Source organism: Hippichthys cyanospilos, chromosome 12 (assembly GCF_059441005.1).
Source record: "Hippichthys cyanospilos isolate Australia breed blue-spotted pipefish chromosome 12, RoL_Hcya_1.0, whole genome shotgun sequence".
NCBI classification, from domain to species: domain Eukaryota; kingdom Metazoa; phylum Chordata; class Actinopteri; order Syngnathiformes; family Syngnathidae; genus Hippichthys; species Hippichthys cyanospilos.
In genome coordinates this window covers 10,259,306-10,285,971 of record NC_142380.1, presented here as the reverse complement: position 1 = coordinate 10,285,971, position 26,666 = coordinate 10,259,306, and the positions used below count along the sequence as shown (strand labels likewise).

The following is a 26,666-nucleotide window of genomic DNA, read 5'->3' as shown; positions in this document are numbered from 1 at the left end:
TTCTCCATTATATATTGCGACTGGTGTTTCCCCTTACACACACACAAAAACAGTCTAAATGCAAATGACAAGGCGTCTCATTCCTCAAGGCAACATAAAAGGAGGCCATGAGCTTAAGGTATCATTTTTTATTTCGACAAGGAGACAGATTTGTTTTTCTTCTTGTGGAGATCCAATCACGGCATCGAACTAATTTATAATATATCCAATTTGACTTTCATGTGACTGCCAAGTGACTTGACCAAGCATACAATGTTTTTTTTTTTCCCCAAAAAATATTGGACTATTCCTTTGATATTGAATTGTTTTCAGGAAAATGAGTAACATTTTTTCTTAAAAATTATTAAAAAAAAAATTCAGTACTTTTCAAAATGACATAAATCATACGAGTACTGTGCTATAATATATATTTTAATTAACAGGACATCCATGAAAACTTCAAAAAACTACTATTATTTGGGGTGAATATAAAATCTGATTTGCATCTGCACTTGTCTACATTGCTTCTGCAGGGTGAATATATTAAATATAAAATATAACGTGCTTTCATTTGTACATACCATATACAGAGAGATATGGAAGAAAACATTCATCAATAAAATTGCCTCTGTACAGCATATTGTGTATTCATTTCACATAAAAAATGTACATCATCATATACATATTGGTAATAAGTTACTATCAGGTTTTCCTCTTGACAGGTGCAATTTTGACATCCTTGCGACCGCCGGCGCCACGTCGCTGCGACGTGACCACGTCGTCCTCTGCCGTCTGCTGTTTGGCAAAGTTAACAAACACCTGCCGGCCACGCACAACCACACACACACACGCACATGCGCGCACACATACACACACACACTGGTGAGTATGCGCTAAGATGATATAAATGACACATAAAACAAAACTATGATATATGAAAATCACAAAAAATATATAACAGATAAAAATGGCACATCAAACACAAATCAGTAGAAAAAGTACATGGCACACAAAAGGCTCAAAACAGAACAAAAAAGCTATACATTGAACATGAAAAATTAAGATAAACCTAACTAATTAGCTAACTAACAAAAAATGTGACGTAAGAAAAGAATAGTACATAAAACAGTAAATTTTGGACTATAAACCACTACTTTTTTCTCATGCTTTGAACCCTGTGGCTCATAGTCCAATGCGGCTTATCTGCATTTTTTGTGTACCATCTGCATTTTTTTAACTTTCCACCAAGGGGGCAATCTCTCGTAAAACAAAGGGAGACAGAGGAAGACACTATTGAAGTGTTGATTTTGAGTTTGAACTACTGTTTTACTCGCCACTAAGTGGCACTTTTCACTAGTAAAAGCAATCAGGCATGTGACTGTTGTGTTGGTGCAATTAGAGTGTGTCAATGCAAGTTCAAATATGTTCAATCTGTGTTGAAGGTGTAAAATGTTGCCGTCTCCAGAGTTTGGAAAAAAAAGGTTTTAAATTAAAAAAAAGTTTAAAATCTAAGATCTTTCTGCGTAATAACTGATGTTACAACTTCTGGCTTTTATAGTCCGGTGCAGAGTATACATGACAAAAATACATTTGCAATTTATAATCCGGTGACTGAAAAATACAGGAATTAATTCAGAAAAAAAGAACAAAATGGTATACAAACACAAGCGCAAAAGCAGAAAAAGGTACAAATATGGTAAATAAAAAAATGTAATTAAAACATAAAAACATGGTAAATCATCAAAAAGGTACATTAAGAAAAAAAAGTATGCACTATGTAAAAAGTAAATCAATCTACTAATAAAGACAAATGGACAGAAAAGATATAAAATTGGAAAGCAAGCAGTGAAAAGGGCAGGGTCAAAAGGTGCCAAGTTGGTAGTTTGTCCTTACCTGGTCAAGCGTGGTCTGCGAGACTGAGTAGTCCTGGATGCCCAGTCGCTCCTTGTTAGAGGTGACCAGCTGGAAGATCCGGGCCAGCGAGGACGAGGCGATGTGGTACTGGAGCGTGTTGTGATGTTTCTCGCGCCGCACGCACGCCGGGAAGCTGCTCTCCATGAAAGCCTCAACGGGCTCCAGCTCGGGAGGCGCGCCCGCTTCGCCCGCGCGCATCTTCAGGGTGAGCACGTAGCCGTCCCCAAATCTGTCCCGGAATGTCATCATTTATTAGGTACCCCGCACAATATTCGACGTCTAGCGAGCACTCTCTTATTGTGCATGTAAGGCTCAAAATATTGGGATTTTATTTATGAGACAGTCTCATTTCTTTCCATTTAATGTAACCATAACAAACATTTTAATTAGTAAGAGTATGTTCTGCATTTTCATTATGATATAATAATAATATATAGCTCCTGCTATTAGTACGATGAGTAGCATTAGAATCTGTTTGATGTTCTTTCTTTCAAACATCACCTAAATACTGTTTTATTAATCAGTATTGTATTATTCAATTAATGAACTATTTAAAATATTTATTATCGTTGTTGTGTAGTGTGATTTTTTAATTAAAGAAATATAAAACTAATTTTACTCTACGCATTTAAGCTGCTGCTGATTTTTAATTGCTACAATTTAACTGGTATAGTAAAAAATAATTCAATGAAAAACATATAAAAGACAGTAACTATTTAACGTATTCTATTTTAAAATTTATTTGTTGTCAAATGCATATGACTTAGTCATATTAAAAATATTACTCAATTAATGAATATTCAAAAATATGTAATATTAATTGTAAATATAAGTAAAACATGCCAAAAGCAATCTGACTGGAGTCCACTAGATGGTGCCATTTGTTGCGTCAAATTTAATTGTGCATAAACCTGTGGTTCTCAATTATATTTTGCAAAGCCTCCCACTTGCCACGCAGACCATAAATAAGACTATTATCTATTAAAATTGTATAAGTTTACCTAAAACTGTATCCTTCTTAACATTGACAAATGGAAAAAACAATATAAGCCAACTTTCAACAACTGTTAACTACGTTTTTTTTACAGCATTTATACAGGTTAATAGTTTGTCTAAGCAGAAAAAAATACAAGAGTATCAAAGTGCCTGAAAAAAAAATGCCAATCCTTATTTTATCACAATTACACTTTAGATGGCAAAAACAAATCCTTTTCCCTGGGGTCATCTGCGCCCCCCCTGGCATCGCCTCGCACCTCCTCAGGGGGGCCCGCCCCACTATTTGAGAAGGATTGTCTTAAGCGCAACTGTTTTTGAATTCTGCCTAGCGACAAGTGATAACTATTGTGGCGCAAAGTGTCAGTGGTTGCTTGCCAGGTAGAAAAGTCTTACTTATACTTGAGGTGCTGGATGGTTCCCAGACACTTGAAGGTGCCGTTGACCATGATGGCGAGTCTGGTGCACAGCGCCTCGCACTCCTCCATGCTGGTGGAAGCAAAACATGTACATAAAACACAAAACTCCAATTTCAAGAGAAGCTGAGCAAAGGCACTGCCTAGCAATGCTGTATTTTAACTGCCTCTGTGTCTGAAAAATAGAAAACTTCCTTCAGGTTGCAATTTGGGTCAGACTAAATGCCAACTTTCACAACTTAAGATCTACTTGTCATTTACACATTGTCTCTCGAATGCTGATGAATGACATCATCAAACCTGTGCGATGTCAGCACTACGGCCCGGCCGTCCCGGATGACGCTCAGGATGGCGTTCCACAGGAAACGGCGGGAATGCGGGTCCATCCCCGTGGTGGGCTCATCCTGAAAATCGAAGATTCCCCAGTTAGAAAAACATCCCGTCGATGCAAAAGATTCCAAGGGGCTGTTTGGTCCACTCACTAAAAGAACCAACGCTGGGCAACCGATCATGGCGATAGCAGTGGACAGTTTGCGCTTGTTGCCGCCGCTGTAGGTGCCGGCGCAGCGGCCAGCATACTCTGACAAGCCCAACTTCTGGATGCCCCACTCAGCCACCTAATGCGGGTTGAAACGTTATAAATTAACAACAGCAGACGGATATTCTGCTTTTTTCATCATCAGTTGACAGTAAGTGGCAAATTGTTCACCCAACAGGACGGATAAAATCAGGTGGCATTTTCTTCTAAATTCCTTCGATTCCAAAGACACATTTGTACCATTGTATTATTATCATCATTAGAATTATTATTATTAAGCATTATTAAATAAGCACTAAAGTAATCCTTGCTGTACTGTATTAAAAGTACTTCAGATAATTTATTCCTTTAATGTATAGTCATTCATTATTTTAGTACCTAATCACTTTAAGTAATTTATTTTCAGACATTACTTTTGGCAAACGGTAGAAGAATTGAAAGCCATATGAATAAGTAAATGGGATTGAATGTCTGGACTCTTAAAAAATGAAAAATGTGTCTTTAAGTCATACTCCTAAAATACAATAAATAATCAGAAAGCCGTTTTTAAACTAGCAGGGCTGCATAGAACATATTCTTGTAAAAAAAATTTAAAAAAAAGGGTTGATGTGTTGATTAAAACGCAAGCCATGATTCTCATTGTTTCATGTTTAGTTTGATACCAAATTAGAACTAGGGACACTAAATAGAATGAACTCCCCTGTTTTTTTTAGCATATATAAAAAAACCAAAAGACTTACCCTGGGGATCTCATCTTCAGGCACCCCCCTGAGGCGAGCGTACAGGTAGAGGTGCTCCCTGCCAGTCAGCAGCTCGTCAATGGCGTCGAACTGCGGGCAGTAGCCCATGTTCTGGTGCACGTCCAGAATTTGATTCAGGATGCTGCGTCACAACACAAAACCTTACCACGCACGACCCTCATTTATCCGACAAGTTCCCTGTGTTGCTGTTGACATTGTGATGTGCCTTTTTCACAGAATGCCAATCTATCCCAAACCTCAACCTAACCCTAAAGATCGCGGTCCTGTACCTGTAACCAACGACGGTAGCATCTCCCGAGCTGACATCAGTGTCACCTGTCAACATTTTGAAAGTGGTGGTCTTGCCAGCGCCATTGACACCTAAGAGTCCAAAACACTGAGGGCAAAAGGGGCAAAAATGTTTCATCAATGTGAGATTATTTAGTAAATGATGGAAACTCGTTGTCATTGCCTGTGTTTGGGTTTCCAAAGAAATATATTTGTGTAAGAAATACGTATTTACTTATTCTTTTACATACATAACTTTTTTTCAGCTGTTATTTTTTATGAAGTACTAGATCTTTTAGATTTGGTTTTGACACTTACAACCCCAAAAGATAAAATAAAGGATCACCTCTCCAGCGGGAACACCCACACAGATTCCGTCAACAGCTGCCCTTTTCCTGCCCACATACGTCTGTGAGAAAGAAAGAAACAGAAAAATACAACACTAGCACCGACTTGACTTGTTTTACTTTTGTAATGTTAAGTTGCAAGAAAAACCTCCGCGGAAGACCTTGGTGAGATCTTGGATGTGCAGGATGTCCGATTTGCTGCCGCCTTCATATATTCTGCGTCGCTCGCACGCTACGTCGTCATCTTCGTCTGCCGCCGGGCTGCGCTTGCCGTCCGATAACCTGAGGGTGTTATGAGTCAACAATGCTGTGATTTTGCTGACTTTTTCACTGTGTACTTAAACAGGATGTGCGTATGATGAGTTACCAGTGGTCCAAGAAGAAGCGGTACTGGATGAGGAGGTTGAAAGCAAAGTAGACGAAACCTTCCGCCGCCATAAAGCAAACGTTCCGCCCTACGAAGTCCCATCGGAAGGGGTTTTCGGCATACTCCTCACCTGCCAAAAACACAAAAACGCACTCATTAGATCTGGGATGATTTAATTTAAGACTGATGCCATGCGTGTGAAATACGGTCACTACCGAAACGGGCGTAGACATCGGTGACCGCCTGCTTCATGGCCATATCGATGAGGCCGCGGCCCAGACAGAAGTGAGGGAAGACCAGCAGGCCTTTCTTCAACCACTCGTTGAACATCAGCAATGACTGATGACAGACATACAAATAAAATATGAATATGTCACACACCAACCACAAAAGTTACACAATGTTCTAAGCTTTACCCGGTTGTTGTCAAAGAGCTCCAGGATAAAAGTGACGGCGCTGCTGTTGATGCCTATGAAGAGGTTGATGCAAGAGAGTGACACGTAGGCAGTGCTCGGGACATTAAAAAGATACGACATGGGGTACATCATGGGGGTTACAGACCACCTGGAACCACAACACATAAAAACGGATAGGGTTAGTTAATTACCCTTAATGCATCATGTCATTCAATACATTATGAACAATATTAAATACAGAATGGGGCTTGGTTATTTTCCAGTTTACGTATATATGATATGCATATCAATTGACATTTGACATACCGAATTAAAGAGTATATTGTAAAGCCTTCTTTACACAGATTAACATCTTGCCATGTGTTAGCGCGTTCATTATTCCCTCATGACATGTCCATCAGTTCCTTCAAAAGCATGTGTATCAGATATTATGATGTCGTGTTGGAATGTTTATTATTATTTTACTCTTCAAAAGGACTTTATCATAGCTCTATAATACTGCGGTAGATTTTATATTCAGTCTTACCCATAGAGCAGGAGCAGCGCTACAAGGGCAGGCAGGTTGGTTGGGGACGTGTAACACTTTTTGTCAAATGCAACAAAGATGGCAACTACCATGGCTGCGCTGATGGAATAGTTCACCTGGACAAAACGTTCAAACGGTAAATGACAACGGAGCAATCATCTCTAATACTACTGGTGCTGCGCTACCCTCACCATGTCCCAGAAGAAGTTGGACAGCCAGTAGATGAAAGGGCTGACGCCGCTAACAAACTGGAGGTGCTTGGCTTTGGTGGCGCGCTCCTGGATGAGGTAGAGGACGAAGCTGGCCGGGATGAAGGACATGGCGAAGATTACGCATATGGCCACCACTGCGTTCACGGATGTGGTCAAACTGACAAGAAAAAAAAGACACGTTCAAAACTGAGCAGTAGAACTCTTGAATGAATTCGAAAATCAACCGTTAGCATGTTAGCCTTTAGGTCAAACTAGTGACTCATTTGAAACAGTACCGAACTGCGGGGACGAATCATCATCATCTGAGGCTCAGCACTTACACAGTAACCTCTGAAAGCTGCTCCTTGGTGAGGTTTAGTGGGTGGTTGATGGCGGTGATGCCAAACTCAATAGGCCTGGCACTGGTGGGCAAGAATGCCCGCAAGATGGCATTGTTGGCTACATTCATGAAGGCCACCATGGCATGCCAGCCTTTGTTGTTGTACCACACCTGCCAGAGAAGACCATTTACATGCTCCCCTGAATATAACTACAAATTACTATGAACATCTTCTACTGGAATGCTTCATTAATTGTTGTATTTCCTTAAATAGTGCCCACCTTTATGTTAAATTCACTCTCCATGTATCGTAGGAAAGGGCCAAGCTCCCGCAGTGCCACTCTGGAATGTTGACCCTACCAGGAAACGTTTGTGATTAGTGGGCTTGGAGGGGGTCAATGGCTGTGCTCTCAACAAGCGACGAGACTTGTTACCCCGGTGATGTTGAGCATCTGTCCAAGTTGACGGAAAATGTTTTCAATGTCTCTAGGCTCCACGTCCAGGATGGGAAGCTGTCCTCCGACGGACAGGCCACCATATCTAAGAAGAGACGCCATTCAGTAGGGACGTATGGTACTAATGATTTTGTTTATTTAGAAAGATAAATGCTCACCTTTGCTCATTGACCCAGTATTTGCTCTTTAAACTGTGTGACAAATCAAAGAGGAATTAAACATTAAAAAAAAAAAAAAAAACTATGTCCAGATCTCCTTCGCATAAAAAAAAAAAATAGAGGTTTGCATTCACCTTGTTCTGATGAGACTCGGATATGTTTTGACCAGAAAGTCCGAGATATTACGCTCGGTCAGATTCATCATGGTGTCCCCGGTTAACTCAAGGCGTTGCAATGGTGGGAGGCCACCGGCCCCAGCGGGACAGATGGGCATCATGGTTAGCTTTCTGCCGCTGCTGCACAAGCAGGAGGGCGACGGGTTTTTCTCATTCCACTCTGGACTCTGCAGGATGTTGTTCGTTACGGGATCGACGTCGGGACGCTGCCACTCGGACGGCTCGTCGTCACAAGGCATTCTGGATGAGCAGGCGAACACAGCATTTCGGGCACCAGACGGATGACTGAATAGTCATTTGAATGACAAAAACCAACAGGCAAAACTTTTCCAGTGTTAAAAATGTACTTATGACCAAAAATAATGGTCATTAAAAATGGAGAAAAAAAATCATTGTCAAAACTTTTGGTATGAAAGAGCAACCCGTGTCTCGCTTATACACAACCATCAGTGCTACTAACCCCAGTGGTTCTCCCTGTATGCATCGTGTTCCAAGTCCCGGCCGTGACAGGAAGCGTTCGGTGAAGTGTCTCATGGCCGGGTCCGAGGGTTGCTCATTGCTGCAGAAGACAATAATAAAAAAGGTCAAGGCAATATCTGTCACTGACACTGGTATAACCAATATAAAATGTCTTGGCCGGCTACCTGAAGAAGGTGACCTGAGGTCCATACATCCAGGGGGTTAACATCAAGCTGGGGTACTCTCCAAATGGTGGAACAAGGGTGGTGAAGATGAGCGCGATGAGGACAAAGCTGGCAGGCAGGACAATCTGAATCATCATAAAAACAAATGAAATAATTACTTTTCTAAATGTACATACATAATCACTTTTGATCCAGATTCAAATCGGGTTTGTAACTGGGAGATGCAAACCTATTAATTCAGGATGTGGATGCTTCTTGCCAAAATTTTATAATGCGGATTTTGATTAAAATGATCCGGAAAAGACCCGGAAATTATTCCATGAAACTAATTCATAAATTATTTTGACGTGTATAAGACTGAACTTAAAAAAAAGAACAGTTACAGTTACAATAGATTTGGATTTGAAACAGGTGTCTGGGTCCTGCTATTTTTTCTTTTTTTTTTAATATGATACTTGTTTGAAATGGATTTTGATTAAATTTGCTGCACAGCTTTGGACAAAATGAAATAGATTCAAAGGACAGCCAAACACATTTGATCTGGATTGAGATATGAGTTCTGGATCTGGTTCTCGATCAATTTTGTCATGTAATGTAAAAATGTAAAACGTTTTTGATTAAACTTGGTCCTTGGAATGACACATGAATTGGATCATTGTGTATCTCAATGTGTATCTGAAGAAGCCTGGGATTGAGGAAGAAGTGTATTGCTTTGGAATGTCACAACAAATTGGATAATTTTGGATCATGATCTGAATCGGAAATTGGATAATAATCTAGATCATGATCTGAATCGGAAATTGGAAAATGATCCAGATCATGATCTGGAATTTTTAAATTTTATCCAGAAATGGACATAATGGAACACACTGTCAGATTTGCGGGTGTGTACCTGTGCCACAAAGTCTTTGCGGCTCCGTGTGGCGTGATGAAACCTCTTGACAAGTAGTGCGTGAAACTGCTTCAGGGTCAGTGGGGCTCCTTTCACCTGCCTGGAGCCTTTGCCCGCACTGCAGTCTGATGCGGCATGCGATGTTGCGTCGTTAGCTTGCGCAGCATCGTAGCGCTCTGTGGTTGGCAAACACGCACAGCGTTAAAATCACATTTAAAACGTAATATGTAAGCCTAAAAAGAAAAGAAAGCCGAAAATATGCTAGTTTGACCTAAACGCTAGTCTTGGTTTTTGTGCCTAACTACAAATGCATGGTGGTAGAGGACCACTATTGTCCCACCTGCGACAGAAACTGTCAATGATGAGCAAAAAGAAGAGACTAAAATATTTGGCTCACTATACATCCACTATGGTGGTGCCTTCAATGGCTGAGCCAGATCCGGGACATTCACAAAGCAGGATGGTAAAAATGGCATTTAAAAGAATTGCTAAAGCCTTCATTTGCCTGTGTCTGACCTTCATCTATCTCAGCTTCATTTTTTCTCCGTCTCAACATCCATTCTTCTACAGGTAAGAAGTGACATGAGGAAGAAGACAGGTGACAAGCACACAACACAAGCGACAATAAAGGGGAATACAGTACATACAGGGCTGGGACAGATGTACTTACCAGCGGTGGTGGTATTAGTTGCTGATGCTTCGCCATCTGCTGTCACTTTTAGGAAGATCTGCAAAGGTGGAACATTCAATCAAAAATATATCAATTTACAAGTTAAAATTTTGCAAGGTGTAAGGTTTACGTTGTATGTTCAATATGCTTGTAAATGAAATGTAGGGGGTAAAATATTTACTGTTAAGTCAATTGCAAATTTTCATTTAGCAATTCTCACAATTTTGGGGAAATTAAAATATGATTAATAGATTTAGTTGACAACATATGAATTAAATGTAAAACATGATCTGTTATTAACCAAAATATGAATCTAAAATGAAAATGTAACTAACATGATCACAATCCTTTCAAATTACCAATAAAAAACAGTCGCTTTTTTGATCTGTTAAAGCTATAAAAAGCTTGAAATTAAAATGAATATTTTCTCCTTATTTGACCATTGACAACAAAGTAAATGCTAACAGTAACAATGACGCACATTAAAACTGATACAATTGTTTCTGATTATTCTTTGTTATACTAAATTTACTCATTTTTCTGTCGAACGTGAGAGTTGCGCACCTCCTCCAAGGACGTGTCGGAGATGCCGAAGCTGCTGAGACCCATGTCGGCAAGGGTCTCCTCGAGTTCCCTGAAGAGGCTGGCGTAGGCGCGGTGCTTGAAACCCCGACTGGGCAGCAGGAAGGTGAGCTCCTGACCGATGACCTCGATGAGCTTGGCCTCGGGGACGTGGTGGTGGATGAGGCTGCTGATGCTGTCCAGATCCCCTACCAAAATTACATAGGGGTTTGGGTGAGGGAAATCTGCATCGTTTTGTGATGTGATGGACCTCACCGTCCAAGACCCGTTCGGCATTCTGGCACAGATTCTGGGACTGATCCTTGTGTCTGGTGCAAATGGAGCATGTGCAGGAACAGTCGGAGGCACAGTCACAGTCGTTCTGGTGGAAAGAGAAGACATCAAAAAATCAGTTACACACAATATTATGTATTTTAGAGTTCATATTAAGAAAAAGTTAAGATGCAAAACTGCAGGTGTCAAAATTTTGTGGAATTTAAAGTTATTCAAATCATCACCCAACAAGAAAATTGTCGCATTTAGCAAAACCTATTGTTTTGAATGTTTTATCAATTTGCTTTTCATATTTTTTAATTGAGCACAAATCACCATGTCTCACAAACCTACCTAGAAACAAGAGGCAGGAAGAGTATTTTCCCCTCAGCAAGATAAACCAGAAGATTAAAAACAAAAAGCTAATCTAGAAAATTTACAAAATTTTGAACATTAACTCTTTTGTTGCCAGCCACTTTTAAAAATAGAACCTACCCACTGATTTCGACCATTCTGAGAGAGAAAAACCATGGTGCTCCTTGGTAGGGTTTCCACTGATGTACTTTTGACACGGAGTGTTAAAGTTCACAAAAAAATATGATTGGGCATCCTGAATAATCTAGAAAATATGTTTTGCTTCATTCGTGGCTGGATTCTTTTTTTTATATACTGAGATCTGAAACCTTGGATTTTTTTTAAAGATACGGTAATAACTTTTTACTCACTAACTCGTTTTACTTTGGTGAGCAGTCATGGTTCTACGCTCTTACTTTAAAATTCCATCAGATGTCATTTTTGAGTGTAGGCGTTGTATGCAAGCTCACCTCTTTTTTCTTGATATCCTTCATGCGGCGCACCAGCGTCAGGTAGAAGCCGGCGCCAAAGCAATTCTTGAGGAAGAGCGGTGAGCCGCAGCAGTGCAGCTGTCCCTTGGAGATGATGGCGATGCGATCACTCAGCAGGTCGGCTTCGTCCATGTGGTGCGTAGACAGGATTACTGTGCGGCCTGCGCAAAATCTCGTTAGCGTACGTAGACAAAATGTTGCTTAGCATAACTTGATGGCTATTTACCAGATCTATATTTCAACAGGAGATCCCAAATAGACCTCCTGGAGTAAGGATCTACGCCGGAAGTGGGCTCGTCCAGGATGACCACTTTGGAGCCGCCAACAAACGCCATTGCAACTGACAGTTTCCTCTGCATGCCACCTGTTTGTGCAAACGCAGATCCTTGGAGAGCACTTACGACCAAACCTGGCCAGAGCAACTCCGGACCTGAGAGGTTCTGGGCTTCGTCGTCTCGCTTGTGAGGTAAGCCCAGGTCCACCAGCATGTCCTCGACCTCCTTCTCCGACTCGGCCTGGGTGCGACCCTTCAGCAACGAGTAGAACAGGATGTGTTCCTCCACCGTCAAACTGGAAGCCAAAAAGGATAAGGATAAGACTTTTTTGTTTTTTACCACTGGAATTATCCTGGTGCCAATTCCAGTTGTCTTCTGAGTTGCCTAATTGCCAAAAGCCAAATTGCAGGGAACATATGGACGAACAGCCATTCACACACCCAGTAACATCTAAGGACAATTTTGATCGTCCAATGCAATTGCCATGCATGTTTTTGGCGGGTGGGAGGAAGCTGGATTTCCAGGAGAGAACCCTCGAAAGCTCGGGGCTAAACATGCAAACTCCACACAGGAAGGCCGGAACGAGCTGGAATTGAACTCGGGACTCCGAACCGTGAGATGTGCTCACCACTCTTCCACCGAGCTGCCCCAATTCTAATATTATTTTAAACATATTTTAATGTTTTCAGACGTCCAAACTAATAACTCCGAACAGGGTATATTTACTTAGTATTTAAATAAATAAATAAATAAATAAATAAATAAATGTTGTTTATTTATTATTTTACAATCCATTGTTGATCAATTATTTTAAATGTTATTTTTTTATTTTATTCTGTTTAGTTACTCTGAGTTCCATTGTAACAAATTAAAAAATATTTTCCATCAAGTTTTAGTATTTTAAAAATATAGCCCTATAATCAAAACAGACAAAACATTGAAGGGTCTATTTTTTTAAATCAATACAATCAAAATGCTTTTTGTTTTTTTTAAGTTGTAGGTTCTATTTTTTAAAGTGAGAAGAGTTATCTCAGCAAAGACAAAAATCATTTCCTGTATTGAACATGCTGAGAACAAGAGTGTGTAATGTACCTAACAAAAAAGTGTCCAATGAGAGAGTCTTTGGTTAAAACGTGGCAAGCAAGGTACTCACTGATTGAAAAGGATGTTATATTGAGGACACATCCCCAAGGAGGACCGCACGGCGTCCATGTCGGTGCGGATGTCCCGTCCGTAGATGTAAGCAGACCCAGATGTGGGTGGGAAGAGCCCGGTGAGGATAGACCTAAACACAAGACAAAGCCCCAAAATTTACAACTGTTGTAAAATGTACAAAGTATATTTTTTATTGATGGTGTTGCCTTACAAGGTTGTAGTCTTCCCAGCGCCATTGTGCCCCAGGAAGGAGGTGATCTGACCCTCATAAAAGTTGAGACTGAGTCGATCAACGGCAGGACGAGAGCCTCCCGGGAACACCTTGACCAGCTCCTGGATACGTACCCCCAAATCCAGACTCAGAGGGTCGGGCTCGAACAAGAGCAGGCCTACCAGGACAAAGAAGATTAATCATAGTTCTAGTCTAAAATGATCTCAAATATCTGAGAATTGTAAATGTTATATTATAGATATTACAGACATTCTAGTTCTTTTTCCATATAACGCTCATTTGAATGTGCAAGCGTAGCTGTTGGATAAGACATGTAACACCACAGTTGTCCACTAGATGAAACCCTTAGCCTTTCCTTTGCACGAGATTTCCTCACCTTGCTTCCCCGAGGCATTTTCCTCCTCCTCCTCCTCTTCCTCTTGTATCTTCAGCCACTCTTTCTCCCGCTCCAGGCGCTCCCTTTTAATTTGGTGCTTGCAGGTTTTCCTGCTGGCTGAGCCGTTGCAGGTGTTGACAGTGTCGGCAGGTGTGCCACCAGTTTCAGGATCTTTTTCTGCCATGTCCGTAACAATTAACCATTTAAACTATTTGCAGGTATCTTGGTGCCATGTGTATGATTTTTTTTTTTTTTTTTTTTGCACTCGTGATCTGGTAATACCTGGGTTATCTGTGGCGGCAGCTGCAGGTGAAGGTTTGTGCCAGTAGGAAGGTTGCAGGGGGAAGTAGAATGGCCGACCAATTCCATACTGACCTGCAAAGATCCATGAGAATTCAAGTGTTAGGTATGTAGCGAGTTACCTATTTATTTACTTAGCTACCTAAAGAGATATTTACATTTAAGTGAGCCTTTACAATTCATACTTTGCTTGGTCAGGTTACATTGTTTTTGACTAACCTATTTGTTTTTTACTTTGGTAGCTTGGGAGTTACTTTCTTAATTCCTTAACTCTGGCAACTAGCTGTGTTAGCTACATAGTAACTGAAAAGGTAGCAATCCTGATTGTCAAATTCATCTGACTCGCAAGTAACAAATGTGAAAAAACATCACAATTCTGCGCTCAAAAGGGCAGAAGCAGCTTGGAAAAACAAAAACAACATAATAGCAGACCAGGTGAAGTTTGAAAATATTCAGGAGGGAGAACAAAGATAATTTTTTGTGCGTCTTTCGCTCTCCTCTCACTCGGAGCGAGCTGCTTGCTTCAAAGGTTTGAGGGAGACATTGCTGTCACAGCACAAATTGCCATGGCCAAAAACTGCACATTTCCTCCTTCCTTCCATCTTAAATGTAATATTAATGAAAATATTATGGCTCTGCTATGACAGCCATTTGGCCATTTATTGTGATACTTCTGTAAGCACGAACGTTAAGCGCATCACTCTGTGTGATGTATCGTGTCCTATGTGCATGCGGTCACATTTATTTGGAAATGTGAACAACCAAACGAAAACTCGGATCCCACAAATAATTTGGAATAGAGCATTAAGCCCTGCAACGTCAACCAGGCTAAGCTACATTTAACCTGGGTAGGTTGCACACTAGCTAGCTCGTGAGTGCATCCTTACTCGCTTCCGGGTCATTACAATACTTTAGTAGGTAGCATAGTTAGGTGCTATTTACTTGTTTATCTAGGCAGGGAAAGGGCAGGCAAAGCTCCTCAGTGGCCTCACCTGGAAAGACGTTGTCCAGGTACCAGGCCAGGATGCCATAGAGTACGGCGTCGAGCATCATCATAAGGATTGAGGTGAGGAAAGAGTAGGTGTCCTTCTCCAGCGGGCTGGTCCGGATATTGTCCCATTGCAGGCCGACACCCTGCTCTTCGTAGCGTGACAGGTACTCTGTCCCAAACCCAAACGCCACTGGAGACAGTAGGCTCTAGAAGGACAATGGGCCACATCATCATCACGCGATAGCTCTCGGGTTAAAACGTGTTTTTTCGTCTACGTACGACAGCCATCTTCATGGTGGCTGTCAGGCGATCCTGCCAGGCGAAGCAAAGCACATGCGGAAGGTAGAGGGTGAAGTAGAGCACACCGCTGCACGCTGCCGCCAGGTTGGCCTTGCTGAAGAAGACGCTCATGAGGAAGCACTGCATGATGGTGGCAACCGTGAAAGTCAGCAAGAAGAAGTATACCAGCAACGGGTCGCTGTAGTTCAGCACCTTGCCACCCTAGAAGCGGGTCATATAGTGTTAGTTATTGACCTATGTAGTTAGTTATGTGTCTACATATTTTCTAAACTTTCATGTTTGCAAGTTGGTTAGTGATTTAATTAAGTAGCTGGTCAGGTATTTACTTCCTTAAATAATTCTCTCATTGATCAGTATGGTAGTTACCTAAGTAGCTGTCAAGGTAGTTTGTTAAGGAAGTAAGTACTAGATAGGTAGTTAGTTAAGGCGTTAGTTAAAAAGCTGGTTAACTTTCTTATTTTCTTGGGTAACTTACCACAATAATGGAGGTGAGTAGGCCCGTGCTGGCCGCCATGGTTACAAAACTGTCGATGAACCAGGTGCACCAGAGGACGCCGTTGGCCACACCCATGGCCTTGAGGGTCTCCTTGAGGCGCAGCTCTTTCTCCAACACAATGCTCTTCACTGTCATGGACACTGAGTAGATCCACGCCAGCACCATGAACATCGGGAAGCAGCGGTTCAGCGTGATCATGAAGCTGACGGCCGACCAGGGAGAGGTTACGCTCCATTAACAAAGAGCTTTCAAAAAAACCTCCTTTCACTAGTTTGATAAAGTCTTGGTTAGATAGCTGACTAGTTACCTACTTAAGTAACTTGCTACATATCCTACCTACGCTACATTACTTAATTGGGTCGCTAACTATTTACTTAGCTGGTAGACAGGTGAGTTCCCAACTTCGTTAGCTATATTCTCGCTAATTATCAAACTAGCAGTGCAGACTCACAGGTCATCCACGTAGCAGGGGTAGGGCATCTGCTGCACGTAGACCCCCAGTGGCCAGTCGTGGCCCGTGTGGACTTTAATGATGCCGTGTTCGATCATGTCCTGCAGGTATGCGAAGCCCCCCCAGATGTACCTCTGATCCTCCACAGGGTCCGCCCGAGGTCCCGGGTCCCAGTACCTGGAGACAAAGAGAGTGGACTAGCCAGAATTAACTTTTATAAACTCATTGGCAATATAGTGTGCTTGTTTGTTGGCTGGCCTGTTTGTTAGACAGATTTCCCATTTATTGTACTGTACATACCAATTTAATAATCGAGCTCCTCACTGAGCTATTGTATTTAGCAGTAGTCAAATCAGTTAGGTAGGCATCTACTGAGCGAGTTACACACACACACACACACGTGGCCGTCAGACTTTATAGCTGGTCTAAGCAAACGAACAAAAAAAATGGGATTGCTCGGGAAGGTGTCTCATAAAGCTTATCTGTTTGAAAATATTGGACATTTCCTGTTTACAGATTAAAGACAAGCTCTCAATCTGAAAGGCATTGACAGAAAATGTTGCTGATTTCATATTTCTATCTTGGAAAATCACTCTAAATATCCCCACTGACCTATCTTTGACCTTGTTGGTGCGCTCCACTGCATCAATGTCCATGCGGATCTTGTACTTGACGTGCAGCGGGACACTGGTGGTCCAGGGGTACATATCAGTGAAGACCACGCCAGCCCAGAACTTATTCTCTTCTAGCAGATACAACGCCTGGTGGATCATCTGTGATTCGTCCGTGTAGGCTACAAACTTGTCCAGGCTGATGCACTGAAGGGAGTACAGGCTAGGTTACAGAACATTATTTTAGTGGGAAACCAAGATAAAGGTATTGAAAGAGGAATTCATACTATCCTGAAAAACGAGTACTGGTCCAAACAATTAGTTATTCAAGGAACGGTCCAAAGTGTGTCCGTTCTCATCATGTAATTAATTAGAAATGTCTGATAGGGTCTGATATAATTCAAACTAAACACTTCTTTCTCTATGAAGTAAAATCGGAAGTTGTCGTAGTTCTCACCTCAGCATACTGGTTGACAGTGCGCACAATTTGATCGGTGACGTTAAAAATATTCCTCCAATCAAAGCTGGGCATTTCTGCCTCTCGTCGCTCCTCTGAGCCACTGTATAGGAAGTTGAGGATGTCTCTCGTGGTCACATTGGCATCCTCCAGGCTCTTGTCCACAAAATTCATCACCGTGGGGTTTGCCAGTGTGTCCTGTGGCCACAACATAGACAAGTAATTGGCACACCTCAACAAAAACCAATGACTTTAACTACATCATTGTAAAAGACCACAATATATCCCACCAGGTATGTTTCTCTTGTATCCTTCTTGTAGTGTTTTAATTTGAAATATTTACAAAATTAAAATTCTTGTTTTTTCTGGCCGAAATATGTTCAATTCTAGAGTTTCTAGTTGCTTGCTTAGCTATACTTATATATTTAGCTTGCTTGCAGCTAGAGGGGCAACATAAATATTATCTAGTTATTTAGTTAGCTTCCTAACTAGGTACTCAGTTCTCTAGCTGGTTATTGATTTAGTGAAGCAAGTAGCTTGTTGGGTATGTAACAATCTAGTTAGGTATTTAAATATGTATATACACAGTTAGTTAGTTGGTTATATTAACTAACTTGCTCGTACAGTGGCAGTGGTCGCCAGTGTTTTTTGGAGCAGAAAGGTGCTGTTTGAAGGCCTATCCTGTATTTTAAATTCCATATGGGCCGATGGCAAATCAGCGAATGAGTTATCGGCATTTGTTGACAGCAATCTAGCAAGAAAGCTTAGGTACAGTAGCTGGACTGAGTTAGTTATTTACTTTGCTAGTTATGTTGGTTGTTAGTTCATTCGTCCATTCACTTGTTGCTCGGCCAGGTTCAAAGGCTTCAATTTTAAATGCCCAATGAAGTAGCAGTGAGCTGGAATTCAGACATTGAGCAAGCTCATCTGTGAGTTTCAAATGGATTCCTGGTTTTCAAGACTAGCTTTCAAGTCTTACTCTGATCATATTCATCTGAACGCTGTCATGAAAGAAAGCCCACAGCTGAGGTGCCAGCTCTTCCCACATCTTGCCAAAATTGTGCAACCTCTCCAGCTCCTCAAACGTGGTGTTCGCCTGACGCACACACAAAACAAACACTGAGCATGATTGAAGAGTCAGAGGAGAAGGATGTCAAAGGGGTCAGGCTGGCGGCGATCTCCTTCCTTACGCTTTTTAATATCTTGCGGACGGCAGGGGAGTCAGGAGTATACAGGATCTTTCCCATCAGCAGGGGCTTCACAGAATTCCACACCACTTTGGTGACCGGGTTGGACTCCAGTGTCTGCATCAGGTTATTGCAGAAGGAGGCTGCAAATGTCAAAGGTACATTCTCATTCAAACAACAGAACAGATCAGGAATATTCTGTACGTTAACTTTAATTAAGGCAAACGTTTTGGGTATGAAATTGAGATCGATATTTTTAGCTTTTCATTTAAATTTAGGAAAACATTTTGCATTGTATTCATATTTAGAAAGATGGTTTGGGTTTTAATGTTATGTATTTGCGGGAGATCTTTTGAGTTCTTAACTGAATGTGAGATTTTTTTTCCTTAACTGAATTTTGGAAGACAATTTCAGCCTAAAATTGAATTTAGAATGACATCTTGAATCTTTTATTGAGCGGTGAGGTCATTTGAGGTATTTATTTAGAATATTCCACCTGTCTGACTTCTAGGGTGTTAAACTGAATGAATAACATGTTTGCCAGCTATTTGATTGGCAGGCTGAACTCACTGGTAGTGTGGTCATACATGTAGTTGTCACGGGCACGGCTGCCGTTGACGCCCAGGAACACCTTGTAGTTGTTGTCCTCGTACCAGTTGAAAGAAAGCACGCGTGCGCCACCGCCTTCCGGGTAGCCGCAGAAGAGGCTGGACATGGAGGCTGTCAGCTCTGAGAAAGAGGCAGGGCCGCCGGCACGGAAGAGAGAAGTGACTGCTGTGATGAGTGCCTGGGAGTTGTCCCGCTGCATCAGCTGATGGGAGGAAAATGATAAAAAGGGATTTAAAAAGGTATCTCAAATAATACATTGGTATGGAATGAAAGAGATTAGTAAAAAAAAAAAAAAAAAAAAAGACAAATTGAAAAACTGTAAAACAGAAAGCCAATTAAATAAAAAGAAACAAAGAAAAAACAATTTTGTAACATTTTTAGCATTTTATAATGAGCCTCTCCTTTGGATGATGTCACACACTTATTTCGAAGAATGCATGCAGACAGGAAGCCTTTGGCTCGCCTGTCTTTTGCCATGGAGACAAGCAGGTCCCACCTAGCGAGACTTGTCATCTCTGTGGAATGTTAACCCACCCAACCGCAATTCTTTCTCACTATTCTGGCAGAAGGTGATGATGATGACCCCCCAACCCCCACCCCAGCCCCTCCAAATTCAAACCCTCCCTTGGGACACACAGCGAACGTGCTGAAACACACGCACACACACACACACACACACACACACACACACACAGAATTACTAGGAATTCACTACAATGTGGGAATGTGGGAACATGACATAAAGCCAAAACCCTTTGGTCAGGTCATTAATCAGTGCTTCTAAATTAATTTATAATAAAATTAAGAAAAAAATCACGATGCAAAGTAAAATGAATTACAATACAATATTGTACTCAGTTAACAATCAGTAATCTGGTTAAGACCCAGATAAAATGTGGTTTTAATGAAAGCACATCAACCAAATTATAACATTTTTAAAGGAAATAAATCCAGGTTATAATCTTAAAAACCATTAGGCAGGCAATGCAAAAATGCGTGTGCTTCTTGGAGGAGATAATAAGAAGACCACATTGACCCTAACGATACAAGGGGAGTTAAGAGTCTAAAAATAGCCCACAGGACCTCTGGAGTGGGTGGCTGAAGGGATTGGGCAGAGCGGGATCATATAAGGAAACACAGAATTGCATTGTGGGATATCTCACCTCTTGGATCTTCTCTGACGTCGCCCTGAGGACGCGACCCCACCGTCGAAGGTCCACCCCCTCGGAGGTGCTGTCCATGACGCGAGGCAGCTGAGGGAAGAGGAACCCGTTGATTCATCAACTCTTTCTTTGTCTTGTTCAAAGGAAGTCGGCTGGGGTGATGTTGCTGGGAATGAGCAGGAGGGAACGCCAAGACAAACACGCGAGACATCCTTCCTGGCGCATTCTTCAACGCCCGTGGCTCAATGAAGCAAACGGGTGGTGGAAAAAGGAAGGGGAAGTGAAGCTGACGAGGGATCGTTGGATCGTTGGTCAGCTTGCTTCATAACGCTCTGTACAAGCTGACCCTAATTTGTGATTATAGAAATAGAAAAAATACATTCAAGCTCACGACTGTTCATCCTCTGGCGGGATTTGTGAAATATTTGGCGTTTTATGAAAAATAAGATGAGCTTTACCTTCATTATTGCCGTGCTTTGTTTAGAGAAAAAGCCCTTTGGAAAATAGTGAACATAAAATTGCATACAACTGTTTAATGCTACTCCATGTTTTACTAGCTAACTATATATTAAAAAAGAAAATTAGATGATGATCAAAGTGAATTTGATTATGAGCATTGCGTACTGCTCTAATCTGTGGTCTGAAACAAGACACCGCAGGGTCATGTCTTAGTGCGTGTGGGCGGGGCCCGGCGTAAGCCCATTAGTGAAACAGGGGCAATAGGGATAAGGCCAGAATCACCTGCTGAGCGCTTGCACCCACTTTAATAGGTACACTAAATCGGGCACGGCGCAACTCTCACCAGTCGGAAGATCTTGAAGAAGTCCACGTTGGCGTAGAGCACGTCCTCGATCTTCTGCAGCCGCGGCTGGCTGAGGGCGCACATGGCGTTGCGGACGCTGTGGAGGCCGTGGCGGCTCGGGAAGATGATGAAGCGCTCTAGCAGCGCTTGGCTGCATGCGATGTCCTTTAGCTGGAGGTCCGGGACGCCTGATGCAAACTGGCGAGTGACGTAGTGGAGAAAATAAAAATGTTAAATACGTCAAATTAAAAAAAATAAAAAAGAATAAGTCTTATTAAAACCATTGGTCATGTCACCTTTATTATTCTCAGAAAAAGTTAACTAGAGTGCATTGGCTGGAATCCAAAAAGCAAGTAGCATTAGCATCTCCCAAGCCTCACCTGTTCTATTCGTATTTCGGCATTGGTCAGCTGGTAGACGACGGACTCAGGGAGCTCGGCATCTCGCAGTAAGAACGCCGTCAGCACCTCGTCATCCTTGAGGATGTTCTCGATTTTCAGACCGTGACCTGAATGCAGCAAAAATGTGTTTGTGCTGATACACATTTTATTTTGGTACATTTCTACTTTCTTGTTCCTTCCTTGACTTAGATTTAAATCCTCGATGACAGCGGTGGTGCATTTGAGAGCATCTATTTGTGGTATTTTTGGTTATATTTGGAAAGGAACTTCTGGTTGTATTTAGTTTTCCAGACAGACCGACTACTTTCGAGAAGATTTGAATTTGGATCTTTGACTGGTGTGATGCATATTATTACATTCTTCTGTGTTATTGCTTGTTTAATTTTGAAATAATTCTGCTTACTGTTTTTGTCACCGTGAAAAGACTTGCAGCTGAGCTAATATTGACCTGTGTGTCAACATCAAAAATTATTTTAACCCTTGTTGTGGTATTTTGTCCAATCCTTTGAGTTTTACTTTAGAGGCATTTCACATCAAAGGGAGTGTTAAAAGAAGTCACAAGGGAGCTGAAATTTCACGCAGATGGTGAAAACATGTCAAAGTTCAGCATAGCACGACTACTTGGTTATCATAGGGTGCCATCCTTTGGCTAAAATACTGCAATAAATAGGGTTAGACTAATGACCCGAAAATGATCAAAATACTGCACGAGATTTAATCTTATGAGAGTGGTGTCGTACCTTTTATTTTGTATGTACTTCTCATTTCATCTTTTGTTATTTTAATTGATGAAACTCTCAAATAGAGCCAATATAAACCAACATTTTATACCAACCAGTGTTGTACATTTGAGTGAGTGCATCTGTTTTTGTTTTGTCAGCTTCTATTGTGGTCATTTTCTATTTCCTTGTTTTGGTAAATGCGTTTGATTGGTCTCTCCGTCAAAGTTGGAATGGAGCCAACTTTGTCAAAAAATGACTTTGATTTGAAGTTTTCACATTTGCAAGCTTTTGCGGGTGTTTTTGGAGGGATAGTGGTCATCCTATCGTACCTGACGTGACAGCTGGATTGTTGCGCAATGTGTCCATGAATTTGGAGAACGTGGACAACTCCTGCCACAGACGTCCCAGCTGGTGCACCTCTGTGTCGCTGAACATCTCCAAGATATCTGTGTAGAAGCGTGACAATCTGATGCCAAAAGAAAAATAAAAAGTGGGATGAGATGTCGAACAGTGACTATTAAAAATGAAATGAAACACTCACACTGAATTGTGGTAGTTGGAGACGACCCCTGGAGACTCTCCTCTGGTGGGGTGTCTGAAGCAGGGGTTGTTGGCATTGCAGAAGATGCCCTGGATCCAAGGTAGGATGCCTGCAGATGGCATGGCCTTGTTGGGGAAATGACCTAGAACCAGCATGTGGGAAGAGAAATCATGGAGATCAAACAGATACTGGTGTTAACATTCTTACAGAGAAAACGTCATCCTTGATCACTTCTAAACTCTTCTGCTCATGTGCTGCCACAAAAGCTCATACGGGTTTGCTGTTGGGGGTGACGATGCCACTCATCGCTTGGAAAATTCCAAACAGGTCCCTCAAAGATTCCAAGACATCTCAAACTACCAATCGACGGAAAGCTGTCAACCAGCGATTCCATTTGGCATATTTTGGAACACAAGGCTAAGATTTATAAATGTCATAATAAATGCCGTCCCCCATCTGCAAGCTCTTACATTCATGCTGCTGGTAGAGCGGATTGGCCTTCCTCAGCCACACCAGGCCAATGAAAAGCAATACAGGCCACACGAGCTCCACAAGAAAGCGAATCTGCAAAAAACGAGAGTAGTACAGACATAAAGGATCCAAGTGTTCAAGATGGGCATTTTTTAATGTCACCTTCTGCCTCTTTCGCAGGGTCCAGTTCTTCCAGAGCAACAGGCGGATTTGAGAGCCCGTCTTCATGGCTCCCCACCAGGTGGGGTCATGTGACTTTGCTAAACCTGTGGAAACAAGACGAGTCAAACTTCTTTCTGAATACCTCCGCTCAAATGGACACTATAAAATAAATCCTGGAGAAACCAGTGTTATTAGTTCATTGAGTGTATGCTATGAAGCGGAGAGCCGAGCTGTAAAGATGTGCCAGAATAAGTTTCTTTGGCTACATTTAATGATGGTTATTGTTGACTTTCTGAGTCCAATTGGTGGGGAAAGATCACGTTGTTCTTCAAGCAAGACGTTAGGGCCTATTTTGGCTCAAGTTATTGGTTCAATGAACACCAAACGTAAACTTATGATCAAGACGTATTTTTCAAGAAAAGAAAAAGGGTTTATTTTCCATTTTTTTTAAAAATCAAGTTTTTTTAAGTTAAATTTTGTTCAGAGGGAAAAAATAACAAGAAAATGTTGCATTGTTGTATCTATATGATTTTAATTTACTCAAAGCAATTTTAAAAAAGCCATATTTTTTCTAGATAAGAAAAGTGCATTTGAATACGAGTGAAATTAGGATGGCTTATTGTTGTCTAGACAAAGGCCTGAATTTTCTTTCTAGATAAACGATTGTATCATATTGTGTTGTATCATAATATCATCGGGATGTAGTTTCTAAGAGCTTCTTGATCAAAAAGAAGATGTAGTATTGCGTCGCAGTTTGAATCTGACCAATTGAATGAATGAATGATTGAGACACTGCACAGAGTTCAATATGACACTTAAGCATGAAACATTATTTTTGTTTCAGCCATGTGAACACATTGTGTTATTGGCGAAGATAGCGTGAGTGAAGGTTTAAATGTGGACATGAATGCATCATTGTAATAACTTGTAATTCCCAACCCTGTGGGATGCAGATAACAAGAGTACATGAGGTGTAATTTGTTTGCAATGATGTCTACAAATCATGATGTCGTGCTGAGGATGCAAGTAAAAGAAAACACACATCTGTCTATATGACGACGATGACGCAAAAATTTTGGTGCAACGTACATTGAAAAAAAAAATAAAGGGTAGTAGGCATGTCATAAATATGGAAAAGTCATTAGTATGTGAATAAGTCGTTGTATAAAGTTGTAATAGTTTAATAAAAATGGTAATAGTTTCAGTTAGAATATCATGCAAATAAAATCTTTATTTTTAAGTTAAAACGTCATATTTTGAAAAGTGTGTTGAATTGTTTTATGAAAAAAATGGACACGAATAAAATTGTAATATCTCTAAGGATAACATCAGATATTCTGAAAATAAGTCAAGAAGTTATTTCATTGGAAAAAGTGAAATTCTGAAAAAAAAAGTTGGAACATTACATGATAGAAGTTGTACTTAAAGTAAGAAGAAGTTGGGAATTAAATGACAATTAAAAAAAACACTTTTAAAAAATCAAGTTGAATTTTGAATTCTTAGTGATAAAAGATAGGTGTCATGACAAAAATGATTCTTGTCCATTAAACAGTCATACATTTTGACTGAAGTTTTTCTTTTACTTTTTAAAGTGTAACTTTTTAACATGAATTCTGAGGATAACTGTATTTTTCAAGATGTCAGATTAAGTGTATGTTTACTATAAAAGTGTCAACTATTTTTAACATGAAGTGTATTTACCTGAAGGAGGTGCTCATTTTTTCCCATCCATTTTTTTTTTATTAAAAAGTGTATTTTACACCAGTTTAAAAAAGTTACACATTAGGATTACGTTGAGACAAAAAAAAGTATACCTTATCAAAACACATATATCATGGGCTAATTGTGCATCCAGGTTTTTCAGTGGGAATACTGTAGTATTTCACATTTTTACACACGGCCTGATGTCCTGACAAAATACGATAATTTATATTTAGCAGTGGCGTGTGTGAATGTGTGTGTGAGCCTTACCTCAGGGGGTGCGCTGTGTCCAAGGTATGCCGCATGTAGCCCACCAGGCTACATCAAGCAGGTTGAGGATTCTGTAGACACACATCGGACTCAAGTACGCCACACTGCTCAGCAGTGTCGGCAACATAAACAGCAACGCTCCTAATCTGATTGCTCTAATCTCCCGGCTCAGGACTGGCCTGTAGAAAAAAAAAGACAACAGTCATCATCCATTTTGAAGCACAACTAGCAGTAGGGAGGGGAGTTTGTCCAAGTCTGACAACATTGAGTACACCTGCACAATCCAATGCTGAATGTTGTTGTGTGTGTGTGTTTTTAATGCCATTTGTTGGTGATAGGAAGAAAGAAGGGCATTTAGAAGCACTTCAGTACTTGCCCAAATTCTGAGTCCACAAATTGTTTGTCCACTCATCCTCATGGGTAACACGGGGCATATCTCCTCGTGGATCCAAATCAAAAATCTGTAGACCTCTGTAGATCTTTGAATGATATGGATGCAGAGGCATTTCTGAAATGTGTTTTTAGTTTAGATGAAATCAAAAATACAGCATTGTGTTCTGTCAATATGTGGCAGCATAGTATAGTAGAGACTAACACATGAGATTTCAATGTGTTCATTTTAGACCACTGTGAGGTTTATTGTGCTTCCTTGTGGGTTTATTGCAGAAAGTGGTCACAGCCACTTCTTCTGAGTGCATGTTAAAAAAAATGCTATCGCTAAAATAACTGTTTATTAGCATATTGCTAAGATCATTACCACATTAGAAAGAATACATTTACCTTTATGTCCATGTGTTTGACCTATACATCTTAAAACACCTTTCTAACTTAGTATTTGGTGCTTTGAAGGGACTTCCAAGGCCGTTGTACATCTTTTACCATGAATTTTGGAATGATCCCGTTGACATGTGCAGAGCATGGCGCCATTTTATCAAAAATGGAAAAGAACGACCCTCAACTGAGCCAGAGCAGGAGATTTTGTGCAAAGAGCCGATTAGGGGGGCAGTCCGACTATGATGCAACCTCACACCACCAGGGAACTAAACAAGACATTTGTCAAAACGCACAGACCAAAAGAAACCAGAGATTTGTCTCAACAATTGTTTTTAATCTGCGGCAAGAAGCGCCGCACGTCATTTGCGAGGTCATCACGGGAACAATCATGCAGAATGAAGAATGGAGAGAAAAACAACTATCGATAAATATCTTTACATATCCACAATAGGAGGTACCAATCATGACAGTATTTATTTGAGCCACACAG

General features: G+C 41.0%; 1 protein-coding gene across 1 annotated transcript; it reads right to left on the bottom strand.

Moving 5' to 3' along the window:
• Positions 1–113: 113 nt before the first annotated feature.
• Positions 114–25,479, bottom strand: LOC148414799 (retinal-specific phospholipid-transporting ATPase ABCA4-like). The gene is given in 50 exon segments (XM_088428575.1): positions 114–798; positions 1,873–2,122; positions 3,283–3,375; positions 3,603–3,706; positions 3,785–3,919; positions 4,581–4,722; positions 4,871–4,977; positions 5,215–5,277; positions 5,377–5,497; positions 5,583–5,712; positions 5,798–5,921; positions 5,999–6,146; positions 6,525–6,640; positions 6,716–6,893; positions 7,057–7,226; positions 7,337–7,411; positions 7,490–7,595; positions 7,669–7,701; positions 7,803–8,084; positions 8,305–8,403; positions 8,489–8,613; positions 9,381–9,556; positions 9,897–10,017; positions 10,019–10,108; positions 10,615–10,820; positions 10,888–10,993; positions 11,709–11,890; positions 11,956–12,093; positions 12,160–12,299; positions 13,158–13,289; positions 13,371–13,548; positions 13,768–13,944; positions 14,050–14,142; positions 15,060–15,264; positions 15,338–15,559; positions 15,834–16,056; positions 16,306–16,482; positions 16,918–17,123; positions 17,374–17,571; positions 18,353–18,469; positions 18,564–18,703; positions 19,131–19,371; positions 20,333–20,422; positions 21,135–21,332; positions 21,515–21,642; positions 22,587–22,723; positions 22,799–22,940; positions 23,269–23,362; positions 23,432–23,535; positions 25,403–25,479. Coding segments are annotated over 49 exon segments (7,041 nt in total). The 5' UTR covers positions 23,498–23,535; positions 25,403–25,479; the 3' UTR covers positions 114–681.
• Positions 25,480–26,666: the final 1,187 nt, after the last annotated feature.